The following is a 14,291-nucleotide window of genomic DNA, read 5'->3' on the forward strand; positions in this document are numbered from 1 at the left end:
AAGTCATTTTAGGTAAATAATGAAAGAAACGCTTCGTAGAGAGCGAATCTACGAAGTCTGTGAAGAGAAATACACCTGAAAAAGGATGATTTTTGCTTCACAGAAAGTGAATCTGCAAAGTATGTGAAGAGAAATACACCTAAAAACGATGATTTTGCTTCACAGAAAGCGAATCTGCGAAGAGAAAAACAGACTAAAAAGGGATGATTTTGCTTTGTGCGAAGTTATTTTCTGGAGAAAATACTACTTCAGAAGATGATTTTGCTTCACAGGCTTCGCAAAATGTGACACAAACTCATTTTGTGAAGTCATTTTCTGGAAAGAGAGGAAGATGAAACAGGAGAAATACAGTAGATACTTACCTTATTTCCACCTTTTGCCATTGAAATCGATAATAAACATATGATAAACGTAGAGAAACGTCGAATAACGATGCCTTCGATTCACACAAGAAGAAATAAACAAAGAGACGAAGAAGCAACAAGAAGGTGAAGAACAATGCCTTCACAAAAACAGAGAGACAAAGAGAGGAAGAAAAGTCAGGATGATGAAAAAATGGAGGTAATTGGCACAATATAAAGGAAGAGGAAGATGAAACGATAGGCAATAAGGGGGAGATGAAACGATAAAACCGATAGAAAAGAAGGGGGAAGATGAAAAGTTTGGGGTATTTTAGGAAAGTAACAAATAAATAGTCTAGATATGTAATGACTTGTGTAATTGGTCTAAATATGTAAATGAGCCTCCCATTTGATCTAATTTTGTAATTTTCCCTTAAATCTATAACGGAGCGTTTGGTATTTTATTGGGATAAGGATAGAGATAAAGGTTGGGATATGGATAAGGATAAATGGTTGAGATAAGTATAAAAATATGATAGTCGAGAATTATTATTTAATGTTTGGTACATGGGATAGAGATAGGGATAAAATAATATATTTTACTATTTTAACTCTATTTAAACTACATAACATTAATTTAAGGGATAAGATGAACTTTTCCATCCTATTAAAATCGCAGGAGCTTATCTCACCTTCCTCCTGGGTATAGGATTTGAGGGATAAGAAGCTTATCTCTCATCCGTCTCACTCTTCTATCTCTCAAACAAACACGGGATAACTTATCTCGTGTTTTTTTTTATCCCTATCCCACCTCCTATATCCCTTCTAACAAACACCCCGTAAGGGCTATAAAGGAACCTCATGCTCCATTCCATCAATAGAACATAGATACGCATATATGAAGAAGGAAAATGCACCTCCATCATTCCCAGCTCAATAAAGTATGAGTTAACTCCACCAACCATTCAGCAGTTATAGATGAATCTTGTGGTTTTGTTTCTTAGGTGGTTTGATATGATCTATGGAGCTCTACCAGTGGCGAATACATGATTACTCGGTTGGGGGACCGATTTTACACGTACGTTCGGAATTTTTTTTTGCTAAATCGAACTTGTTTAATTTTTTTTATATATGCGTGTTATAATTTGAATGGTCAAGAACCAATTTTAAGTATTAATGTACAATTTCTCAAAATTAAGTTAGATTTCGTTTAAGAGTCCTAACATGTAAAAAAATTAGATTTAGGAAGGGTTAAACATGTAAAAAAATTTAAAAATTTGATTTCAGATGGCCTACCAGACAAAAAAAAAATTAATAATTTAGATTTAAGGAGGCCTAAGAGGCCAAAAAAATTAGAAAATTGGTTTTAGGGAGGCCTAACATGCCAAAAAATTAGAAATTTGTATTTAGAAAGACCTAACAGGTCAAAAAAATAATAGAAATTTGGATTTAGAGAGGCCTAATAGGCCTAAAAAATTAGAAATTTGGATTTAGGGAGTACCTAATAGGTCCAAAATATTAAAATTTTGAATTTTGGACAAGCCGTTAACGTAATGGGATATATTTAATTTTTTTATTAGTTAAATGCTAGTTTCTAAAAAATTTATAACATTTTTACATTTTTTTATTTTTAGTTTTAAAATTTTAAAATTTAATTTAGAAATTAAGTTGTTTGAGTCTCAAAAATAAGAAATTAATTCCTTTTTAATGGAAAAGATATAATAAAAATGAGTTCAAAAGTGTTAAGAAAATAAATAAATTAATTAATAATAGTAACATAGTTTTATAATTATTGAAAAAAAAAATTAAATAAATAAATACTTTCTAAAATAAATTGAGGTTGTGGGGAATTGAACCTAGGACCTTTTAAAAAAATGAAGTGTTTTTAACCATCTCATCTACCTTTAAACAATGAAATATTATTACATAGAGTCCATATAAAATAATATTAGGGGGGCCGAAACTACTTGTGACTATAGTGGTTCCGGCGGCCGGAGGGGCCCGGACCCCTCCATGTCTCCGCCCCTGAGGTCTACCCTTAAGGTTTTTAGGATTAGATTTTGTTTTTTTGGGGCCAGAACTTCAAAATCACTAGACGAAGTTTGATCAACAATAACTAGGTTTTGTGGATGGCAAGAGTTATTCCTTCTCAAAACTTCCATGCAACAGATAAAACAAAAAGAAAAGAGAAAAAACTTATTGGATGACGAACTCTAGAGAAAATTTGGAAAATGTGAAAGCTTCAAGAAGGTAGAAAACTCATAAAGATGAAATAATCGATCCTCATCCTCTTTTATAAAATTTATATGTCAAGGCGACAAAATGACGTATTTAATGGCTATCACTAGAGCGACGCTACTTGCAAACCCGTAAATCTTTCACCTATCTACTCATAGGCAGGATATTATTCACATGTGGCATCGTATTCGAGGAGGGGCAATGGAGGTTGGGAAGGATGCTTGTGAAGATCACACGCTCCTCCAAATGATATCAGTTTTTGGATAGTACATCCGAACGTCTGATAAGATGCTACACAAACACATGATATCATCGTTAAGTGAGATGTTTAGGTCATTAACTTCCACTCCTTCATTACCAGACATCTCATTAACTTTTGACTCTTTAGCCTCGCAATCGAACGAAGCTCTAAAGAACTTCAGATTCTAGAAGGGGAGGGGACATTTGATATGAAAGAAATATAGAAAGTTAGACACGTGTTCTCATAAAAAAAAATAAGGACATGTGTCACTAGGAGAGCCTTGAGATCAAGTTGAATAAAGATACATAACCACCAAACCACGTGACCCAATAGAAGAAGACTTCTGAAATCACACCAACATCCGTCCCTAATTTCACGCTTGGATTCATGGAATGACAGTTTTGGCGAAAGCAAACTGCTAGTACCTACCAACGGACATTCCTTACTCAACGACTAACACGTGTCTGTGGGCTGAACTATGACATACAATTTGATGACTACTAGATTTATCCCGATTCACTATAAATAAAACAAGTTTTTACACAACTGAGGTACACATACATTCTCTGCGCAAAAACTCTATTTGCATACTTTTTATTATCAACCTTTTTTTTAACTCTATTAATTTTAACATCAGAGTGGGTTGCCGTTCTCTAATCTCTAGTTTGATCTCTTTTTCTATCTTACCTCATTCTTAGCTGGCGTTAGAGAACTACATATAGATTTACCTGTATCATTCGTAGGGTAAACTACATCAATGGTACCTGAACTTTACATAGTTTACACTTTGGTACCTAGATTACATTTTGTCCCAAAAATATACCTGAAGTAACGATGATCAGACAATTTAGTATATTTTTACCGGTTATGACCCGTCAACATGAGTTTCATGAGTTAATTACATTAATGGTACCCGAATTTTACCATAATTCACACTTCGGTACCTGGATTTTATTTTATCCTGAAAACATAACACAAGTAAAGGTGACTAAAATGTTTAGTTCATTTGATCGGTTAGTGACCGGGTAACATGAACTAAACATTGGGACTCACCATACACTCAATTAACATAAAATTATAATATTGTCATTTATGAGCTAAGTGACAGTATTATAATTTTATGTTAATTGAATGTCAATATTATAATTTTATGTTAATTGAGTGTATGATTGGTCTCAATTTTTAATTTAAAATGGTCAAACTCGGGTTGATCAATCACTGATCGGTCAAATATACTAAAATATTGAGTTATCTTTACTTGAAGTGTATTTTTTGGACAAAATAAAATCTAGGTACCAAAATGTGAATTCGGATAAAGTTCAGGTACCATCAGTGTAATTTACTTGTCAAAATCGCATTGATCGGCCATTAGCCGGTAAAATATATTTAATTGTTCGGTCATCGTTACTTCGGGTATATTTTTAAGACAAAATGTAATCTAGGTACCAAAATATGAATTAGGATAAAGTTCAGGTATCATTAGTGTAATTTACTCATCATTCGTAAAACGATAAAGACAAATTTATACCTTATTCCTAAAAAATATTAGGAGCAAACTGATATTCTTTTTTAGTTTAGTGATGAAAGGAGTAATTTAGCTATGAAAGAGAAGACCCGAAAAACATATCAGAAACAGAGTGAGATCTCAAATCTCTGCAAGAACTAGTTTTCTTCCATTTCTCCGTAGATCTCTCAAATTCCTTCAATGGCTAAACTTGCTATTTTCATCTACATTACTTTAGCTTTTCTCCTCCTCTTACTCATCTCTTACTCCCCTACCAAAACCTCTAACCGCCGCCATCGCCGTCTCAAGCTCCGTTCCACTTTTAACTTTTCCGAATATAACCCTCGCCGGCACCGCCACGACCCTATACCTTTCGATCCTCTCGTTGCCGACCTCGAGCGCCGCCGCGAGGACAAAGAATGGGAGAAGCATTACTTCGAGCACGCTCATCCTGAGGTTCTTAAACATTCTGAAGAGTTTTCTGCCGATCATCACTCAGCTCCTGCCCATGAGTCCCAACCTGAGTGGGAAGATTTCATTGATGCTGAGGATTTTTTGAATGATGAAGAGAAATTCAATGTCACCAACAGGTTATTTCTTCTTTTTTCAGTTAATTTTGTTGTTTATTCGAATAATTTGTTTGCATTTTATGCTACATTGTAGTTGCTTAAGGTTACTCTAAAGTTCATCTGCAAGGATTGTGCTAATGTAACTCTAATTTGAGTTGAATTGAAATGCAGTTAATTGGTACTCAATTGTTCTGCACTTGCTTGCATATATGGAAACTTCTTGTCTGTGCATTGATTGAGAATATGTTCTAACATTATGCATAGGTTGTTGTTGCTTTTTCCGAAGATTGATCTGGATCCGCCTGATGGTTTTGTAACTGAGCATGAATTGACTGAGTGGAACTTGAACCAGGCTCAGAGAGAAGTCTTCTACAGGACTGAGAGAGAGATGGAGGTTCATGACAAAAATCATGATCGATTCATCTCTTTCTCCGAGTATGAGCCCCCTAGTTGGGTTCAGAATTCTGGTAAGTGTTCTTTCTTTGTGTCCTAGATTTTCACTTTGTACAAGCAAATGATATTTGTCAGTTTATTTTTCTTTTAGTGTTTTCATGTGATTACTGGTTCCCTTTTCATGAGTCTTGATATGGTTTAGATTTCTTTCATTTCAACTCGGTCCGCTCTGTACTATCCCATAAGATAAGACTCCTAATGAGACTCATCAGTCAATGCTGTATACATAGTAAACATATTAGAAAAACCTAAGGAAATGAAAAAAAGTATTAGCTTTGCTTGGCTTCGTATTTGTTATGGAACTTATTCCTTGCTAACTAAACCTTGCTTAAATTGCGAACTGTAGTGGATACATCATTTTGAGGGAATGTTATCCACTGAGGTTTTGTATAGAATTTTGTAATGCCCTTACCTTTTACATCTCTTTTGTCAACCGAGTTGGATTTTTTTGCCTTTTATAACATAAAGTTGAGTCGTTGACTATGAGTAGAACTATGTTGTATGGACATAGATTTAACCTGATTGAAGGAAGTCCTTGTTAAACTGTGATACCATAGTTGTTAAATCGAGATACGACTCGTGACTCGAAATCTCATTTTGTGAATCGTATCGAATCCTAAGATACGGATCAATTTTAAAATATTAACCATATTTAACTTTAAATATGAGTCTAAAACTGAAATTTTAATATGCAAATAGAAATTATATCAAGTTAAATACTTAAATTAAAATTCAAATAGAGAGACAGAAAGTAGAAAATTGAAAGAATATAGAAGAGAAGAAGAAATTAAGTTAATAACAAATAAATAGAACAGAAGTTTTGAAATATATAACCTTGTCATAAAAGTTGAAAAGTCATCTTTCAATTTCATAACTACAACTGAAGAGTATAATTATTTGAAACATTTTTTTTTTATGTTTAACGTATACAGCACAAATAAATTTCATAACAAGGCATAGAAGGTACAGTCTGTTTCAAAATAGATGTTTCAATGAATTACCGTACAACACAACATTAATATCATTTATTCCACTAAATGGATGTTTCAAAATCCATTTGAAACAACTGTACCTGTACGTTTTCCATTTTAATTTTTTTTTTTCAAGCAGTGCCATGACTCGACCGACTCGGGTGACTCGGCCGTATCGGCCGAGTCAGGAAGGTTTCGAGTCAGACCATAGAGTCGACTCGAAATCCTCCTGAATCGTATCGACTCGTACTAGTCGACTCGCGACTCGTACGAGTCTAATAACTATGTGTGATACTAATAAGTTGCATAACTGTGTTATCGCGTGCTGATTAGTAATTTATTCATGGATCAACCTTAGTATTTCAACGAAACTAAACCATAGGTGAGTGAGTGAACAAGAATGTTAATGACATTAAAAAGGGGATAACAATCCCATGGCGTGAAACTTATCATATAATTTACTGTATTCTGTTTTCCATACTTCCCCGCATGGGTATTAGCATAATTTTTCATCGATGTAGAACAGTTTAGATGTGCTTAATGTGGTACCACCTCTATTTAATTGCAATTAGGTGCTTCATTTCTTATATGGTTGTGTTTAAGAGTTCAGATCAGTTTGTCTTTCTTTCTTATATCTAATACAGTTGCATGCTTATTGCTCATTTTGGTTTTCTACAGAGTAATTCATATAGCTTCAACAGCCATTCTTGCCTTGTTTTATGAGACTTTCCTGTATGTTGGTTGTCTTACAAGATGTAGTCATTTTGGTCCCCTACAAGTATGGCTTTCTTATTCTTAACAGCCATTCTTTTCTAATTTGGCAGATAATATTTCTTTCGGCTATGATATGGGTTGGTGGAAAGAAGAGCATTTCAATGCAGCAGATGAGAATGGAGATGGTCTTTTGAATGTAACAGAGTTCAATGAGTGAGCTTCTACCTAATTACCAAGTCTTTTGTGGTTCCTCTTATTAAAGCTCTTAGTCTGTAACTCATCTATATGATTCTTTTAGCTTTTTGCATCCAGCAGATAGCAAAAATCCGAAGCTACTTCAATGGTTGTGCAAGGAGGAAGTAAGGTAATAATGCTTTACTTGGATTTTATATTGATAGCTCGGTCCTTTGTAGTCAATCTATTATTCCAATGAAAGAATAAGGGTGAATAAAATCAAGTTAATTGAGTCAATATAGCATAGTTGTGGCGCGCCTTACGCAAGGGTCAAGGTAGTGAGCCTTGATTGCACAAGGTGAGGCGCAGTTTAAGAGGCTCTCGCCTTGTGTGCCTGACATGGACTTCGGAGCCTGAGTCAAGGCACGCCTCATTAACATATACTTTTTTCACTCTTTTTTTTTTTACCGTTTTGTGTAAAACAAGTGGTTGATTAATCTCAACCGCTAATCTAATTTAAATAAACTTAATCTTAACCCTTGATCTAAATAAGAATATCAAGAGACGTAAATATAGAACGACTAGAGAGGGATTAAGAGCAGAGTCATGTAAAAAATAGTCTCCGCTCAAACACAAAATGCGACACACAGAAGAACGAACAGAAAACATGGAGCCGGGAATGTTAATATCTCTATGAAGTATGAACTGAATTTGGTGTTTCTGATATTTAGTAATTAGTATTATGTTTTCATGTGGTTTTGTCTTGTTTGTGTGGTCATGAATGTGTTTTTTTGGTTTATGCTTTAACTAGTAATAGAGTATTAGTGATATTGATATCAAATATTGATATGCTTTAACTAGTAATAGAGTATATTTTTTTTTTCTTGTGCCTCATGTTCCTCAGCCGTGTGCCTTGAGTTTAGGCTCCAGGACCCCTTAGCGCCTTACACCTTTAACAACTATGCAATATAGTACCAAACTCGAGCTCAATTTGACTAAAAAAGTGTGAGGCTTAGACTTGACTTTGTTGAGTATTAGTCTTGAATATTCAACTTGACAATATATTTAGATGCTTGAATTGACTCAACTTGGTTATTAGTATAAATAACAAGAAAAAAAATCTCAATCTCATAATTAAACTCCGATAAGCTTGACTTTGAGCTTCGACAATCACTAACACAACCAACACCAAAAGAAAGAAACACAAAAGACTGAATATTGATAATGAGAAATGAACTAGGCTAAGAACTTAAGTTTATGAAATGAACTAGCCTAGTTCATTTGCATCAACTTAAGTGATTAGCTTGGTTAATTTGCATTTGCTCAAGTGCTTAACTCATTGCTGTTTTCACTTCCATAGGGAAAGAGATACAGACAAAGACGGGAAGGTTGATTTCAAAGAATTCTTTCATGGGCTCTTTGACTTAGTAAGAACTTACAATGAAGAGAGTCATAATAATTCGCACCTATCTGATGATCATATGGAGGCTCCAGCTAAGGGGTTGTTTGCTCAGCTTGACAAAGATGGTGACGGGTAAACTTTTGCAATCTATTAATAACTTTTAGGCCTTGATTTTTAGAAGCTACATTACTTATTAAACTTGGTTTTGGTTTCAAAGATATTTGTCAGATACTGAGTTACTGCCGATAATTGGAAAGCTTCATCCATCAGAGCGTTACTATGCAAAACAACAAGCAGATTACATTATATCACAGGTACTGTGAAGAGTCCTCATTTTTTTATACTTGCTTGCTGCACATATTGATTTTGGTTTTTATGCTTTGTAATTGCTGATATGAATTATGTTTACGGATATTAAATGCAAGTGAAGTAACTTATATGCAAGGGATGTAACAAAAGGTACAGTAGCAGTATTAGAAGAGCTATTTTCAGATTTAATAATTGTTAGTTTTCTGTTTGGGCTTCATATTTTTGTAACACAAACTCGGTATCCGTATTGGCTGATAAGTAAGAAGGTATTGCTGGTGGGAACAGCTACTGACTACATGAGCCTTGGTGGTTTCTTAGAAAGAATGGTGGTATGCATATATAGGGTAAATTACACCCATGGCCACTGAATTATACCCATTTTCACATTGTGGTCACTGAACTTCAATTCTTCCCGGTATGGCCATTGAACTTTACACTTTGTTACACCGGTAGCCACTGTCACCGTTGACCACCATTTTTCCACCGTTGACTCCCCTTTTGACCTGATGTATCTCCCCTTTCCCCTTTCTCCATGATTTTATACCTATTTTACCCTTATATATATATATATATATATATATATGGTTCTCCCTCTTCGTGTCTGGATTCTCTTTCTCCTTCACTCACTGTGCTTAGTTCCTCCTCTCTCCTGCCATTCTGATCTAATATATCCCTCTCTTTCTCTCTCTTTCTCCATCCTGTCTTGCAACTTCCTTCTCCATTTCCAGAGAATTTTTTTTATCGCATGTCCCCTGCTTTTGAAATTTACTGCAAAATCTATGATATGGTTTGAACTCCTCTTGCCACTTGAAAATATGCCTCTTCAACACATTATAACTTTTCAATTCTTGTGTACTTAACTCCACCGCAGCAGCATCAAACTTCAACTGGACGGGGCAAATGTGAATTTATCATCCTTATGAACACCATTTCTCTCCCTCAAGTTCTCGGAAGATTGATTGCAGTAGGACAGTACAAAATGAAAGACTTTAGGAATTCTTGCTCCTACTGCAGAAAATTTCTCTGGTGTTCTTAAAAATTCAACAATTTCTTGAAAATCTTGCTTTGCTTCATCAACTCCTGCAACATCATCAAATGTTACTCCTGCGTTGGGTTCCATTTGGAATTTCGCCTTGCTCTTGTTCTTCAAAATGTTCCACTTAGGAGTTGAAATCAAGTGAATCATAATGAAAAAAATTTACAACTTGCTGATAGAAAAACTAGAGAGTTATCAAATTGGGTGTGGTACTGAAGCTTTCAAAAGTTTGCAATTCTAGGTTCCAACGCCAATCAGAACCTTAATTATGAACCAAAAGATAGAAATTTGTTGCTAATTGTTAAATTATATGTCTTTCCTCTTAAAATCAATCTACCAGAAGGTGAAAATCCACCTATTTCGTCTTGAGAGTTTGGACAGCCATGGAAGAGAGCGGTGAACAAGAGAGGGACGAAGAGAGAGAAAAGACACAGTAAGGAAGGAAAGGGATAAAGGGTAAAATGGGTATAAAATGATTGAGAAAAAGGGAAGGAGAGAGACAGCCAGTTAAAAGGGAGAGTCAACGGTCACAGTTGCCACCGGTGTTAAAAAGTGTAAAGTTTAATGGCCAAACTGGGAAGAATTGAAGTTCAGTGGCCACAATGTGAAAATGGGTAAAGTTCAGTGGCCATGGGTGTAATTTACCCTGCATATATATGGAAATCATTTGGGAGATCTGTATGCATAATTTGGATCCCACCCCAATGTTAAATACAACGTGCTAAAAATAGAATTTTGTTACATTTGGAGATTTCTATTGGCTTTTTATGTTAATGATTTTCACAATCTCTTAGGAAGCACCAACACTTCTAGGAGGTTAACATACAAGTGTCAGACACTCCGACACTACAGGGACTAGCACCGGACACTCCAAAATAAGCATCCTTCTCCTTTTGTTTTCTTTTTTAATAGGGACACTTCCGGGACACCTCGGGGACACGGATTCTAAGTTAATTAAGTAGAATATAGGGGTATTTTTAAGTAATTTTACAAAAAAGAGGGGTTGACATATACAAAAGTAAAATAAAACCCTAAAAAAAAATCAAAATCTAATGAAAAGAAAATAGCAGTCGTCCCTTTTTTGGTAGTTTAAACAGTTTGAAGTATTAAATGTTTCTTTTTGATAAATTAATGACTTATTATGGATGTTATTTATGGTTTATAATGACTAATGAATGTTATTTATAATAAATCTATATATAAATTTGGCATGTTCCCGTTGTACCCGTGTCTCATTTTTAAAAAATGTCGTTGGCTGCACCCGTACCGTATGAGTACCCGTGTTGGTGCTTCCTAGGTTATAACTTAGTTATGAGGTCTAGTATGACAAATTACGGAGATGCTGTAGCACCCAGGACGCCTAGTTTTGTCCGTGTCACAGATTTTCTATTATGCTTGCATGTGTATGCTAATAAGATCCAAAATTTGGAATGAACTGTTACTTTTACTTCAGGACCGAACCAAATTGTACTGTTAACTTTCATTAGATACAATTCCAGAGATATTCAAATCTCCGGATTGAACCGATTCAATCTCACCCCTAATTCACATGCATTAGATGAGTTTGAACAACAAACGAAAAATGATTGCTCAATTTTCAGAGAATATGTGACTATTCTTAGGTGTCCTATGAATTTGCTTGGTAGTTGTAAACCTTGTGTAAAATTTTATTGCAGGCTGATACAGATAAAGATGGGCGGCTATCATTGACGGAGATGATTGAGAACCCATATGTATTTTATAGTGCCATTTTCAGCGAAGAAGATGATGCGGATTATGATTTCCATGACGAGTTTCGTTAGTTTCACCTATCATAGGTAAGCTCACGTGCCCCATTGTTTGTTTATTTAATAGTCAAAGTATGCTACATCTTCTTTCGAATTGAAGACGTTTTTACTCGTGCCATTCTCGTTCTCACCTGCAGGTTACAGCTAGAAGAAAATTGGTAGATTTTTAATGATCTTTAGAAACAATCTTGTGCATTAGAACACTAGCGAATATGAAAAGATTACAAGCTTGGTGAGAATCCTTGAAACTTGGTGAGTCATTGGTTATTGTGTTGTTGCTTGTTATACCTGTGACTGCAAGGCTTGGATTTTGGTTCGGGTTTTTGCAGATGCCGAAACCTTCATTTTGTATCGCAAATTCCCACGAAGTTGTAACTTTTACCATTTTAGAAAGAAAAAAAAGAGTTAGATGTTTAGATATCTGTCAAAATATGTATTTGATAAAGAGAATTTGATCATATAGTTGTTTTATAGAACGGAATAGTTGTAACTTTTAGTCGGGTTGTCCATTTCTGATACGATAACATGATTTACACTGCTGGATACCACTATTATTTTCGTTTCATTTCTATGAGGATATCATATGGAATAATATTATAAATTTCATAACACATTTACGATATGATAATTCATTTTTACGATCTTAATTTTGAGTTTTCGGTTGTTTCTATTAAAAATAATGGTTTTGATATTATAATTGAATGTCAAATTTGGCAGCTTAATACATGGGGAGCTTCCTACACTTGTCTTAAAAAACTAGTTAGCTTTCTTGAATTTACAGTGTTTTGTTAGTACTTGAATTTGTGTAAAATGTGAGGATTAACTTCTTCTTGAATTTACAGTGTCCTGTTACTTTTGAACTTGTATAAAAATGATATGATTACTTTTCCAAGTTTATTCTAAGTTTTTGTGGAAAATAAGAATGGATTTGGACAAATTGAAATAAATCATTTAAGTAAATTCAAACTGATAATATATTACTATAAGTAAATTGATTGGTTAACAAGTTTTTATATACAAGTTTAAGAGTCTCCTAAAAATTCAAGTTTTAGGAGATTAATAGATTGTTGTAAGCAAGTTTGTGAGATCAATAAGTTATTATAAACATATTTAGTGGTTAACAACTCCTTTTGAGCAAATTTAAAAAACTAACGAGACTTTTTTGTAAGTTCAGGGATCAATAGATTAGAGTTAAATGGATTATTGCTCATTAAACTTTTATAGTTGTTTCGAAATGGTTAATCAACTTCCATTTGTGTTAATAAAATTATTCAACTTTAAATTTTATTTTAATTAAACCATTTCGGCGACTTCAAAAACAAAAAAGATACTGAAAAAGTGATATGACTACCACATTAGTAGTAATCGACCTATGAAGTATCTACTCGGGTGAGGATGTGGCAAAGGGTATTTTTTTCTAAACCACAATTTATTTTAGTATTTTTTTTCTAAAATATATATAATATAAGAATGAGCCGGGTCGAATTAAGTTTGGATTTTTGAGATATATTTCAGATCCAACTCATTTTAGTATTTTTATTTTAGAACGTCAGTTTTCTCTGCAGTTTCTCTGGAAAAAAAACTTCCATCATTTTCGTTCTCTTCTTTCTAAATCAAAGCGGATCTACTTTGAGAAGGGAGAATGAATTTTCCTTCTTCCTCCTCCAACCGGGTTAGATTGTGAATTCTTTTTGTTGTTTTTCTTATTCAGTATCCATATATTTTTGTTGATCTCTATATTTGTCTGAATTGTATCTCATCCCAATCATTTTTTTTATTTATATCTTTTTCGAATTTAGCAAGTGCAGAAACGATTTATTTTATACGTGGATCAATAGATCTATGTGGTTGCAACAAAAGAAATGACTCTGATCCGAATATTCGAAAGGATCTGAATGATGAAGGTCGGATTGCAGTTGCTGTTCTACAGATTTTGATTTCCAAGAAATATATATGTTTCATTGTTTTTTGGGTTTTTTATACCTTTTATGGATGTTTCATGCTCTTTGTAGTTAATTTGATCCATTTGTGGTTTTGTTAGGATTTTATTCCTTATGGTTTTCTGGTTGTTTTTGTACTCTTTTCATCTAATGAGGTAGGTGGTATGTTCAAAAAAAAAAAAAAAAACTCATTTTAGTATTTTACGTGTGGATAGATTTGAACTTGAACAGATCCAAGCTAACCCGGACTAATCTAATTTTCAAATATACATATCCAAACTCGGTACAGGTAACAGATGGGTTTGAACTTTGAACGAACAAGATATAGAGATGTAAATGGAACGGGGACAAAGACTAATATGTGCCCCGTTAGCGGGGATGGAACGGGAATGGAAAAGGGTATCCTCACCCCGTGAAGATTCCCAAACCCGCCCCGCGGGGATTCCCGATGGATTACCCATTTAATTACCGATAACATATTATTAATCATAGAAAATAAAAAATACGCATAGAAAAACTTGAACATATGATTAATCCGATCCAAATACTTTACCTCTATTTCACTATATATCTATTTGTTCATTCTATTCTATTCTCTTATTTTATTTTATT

General features: G+C 34.1%; 1 protein-coding gene across 2 annotated transcripts; it reads left to right on the forward strand.

The window, feature by feature from the left end:
• The first annotated feature begins 4,437 nt into the window (after positions 1–4,437).
• Positions 4,438–12,385, forward strand: LOC136224234 (uncharacterized). 2 transcript variants are annotated; one of them, XR_010686335.1, is made up of 9 exons: positions 4,438–4,914; positions 5,158–5,360; positions 7,142–7,244; positions 7,330–7,395; positions 8,566–8,739; positions 8,825–8,921; positions 11,629–11,769; positions 11,877–11,971; positions 12,069–12,385. XR_010686335.1 is itself a non-coding variant. In XM_066012508.1 (8 exons), exons 1-7 carry the CDS (start codon positions 4,526–4,528, stop codon positions 11,752–11,754), a joined length of 1,158 nt encoding a protein of 385 aa, XP_065868580.1. In that variant the 5' UTR covers positions 4,438–4,525; the 3' UTR covers positions 11,755–11,769; positions 11,877–12,385. The 2 variants fall into 2 exon arrangements, 1 of the variants encoding a protein (XP_065868580.1); XM_066012508.1 differs by having other exon boundaries at positions 11,877–12,385.
• Positions 12,386–14,291: the final 1,906 nt, after the last annotated feature.

This window comes from Euphorbia lathyris, chromosome 3, assembly GCF_963576675.1.
Source record: "Euphorbia lathyris chromosome 3, ddEupLath1.1, whole genome shotgun sequence".
NCBI lineage: Eukaryota > Viridiplantae > Streptophyta > Magnoliopsida > Malpighiales > Euphorbiaceae > Euphorbia > Euphorbia lathyris.

What these genes read in the sequence shown, in the direction of transcription:
- LOC136224234 (XM_066012508.1), top strand. Translation starts at nt 4,526, where the DNA reads ATGGCTAAACTTGCTATTTTCATCTACATTACTTTAGCTTTTCTCCTC. An exon ending in AAATTCAATGTCACCAACAG is followed by an intron (nt 4,915 to 5,157) that starts GTTATTTCTTCT and finishes CATTATGCATAG; the next exon opens with GTTGTTGTTGCTTTTTCCGA. An exon ending in TAGTTGGGTTCAGAATTCTG is followed by an intron (nt 5,361 to 7,141) that starts GTAAGTGTTCTT and finishes CTAATTTGGCAG; the next exon opens with ATAATATTTCTTTCGGCTAT.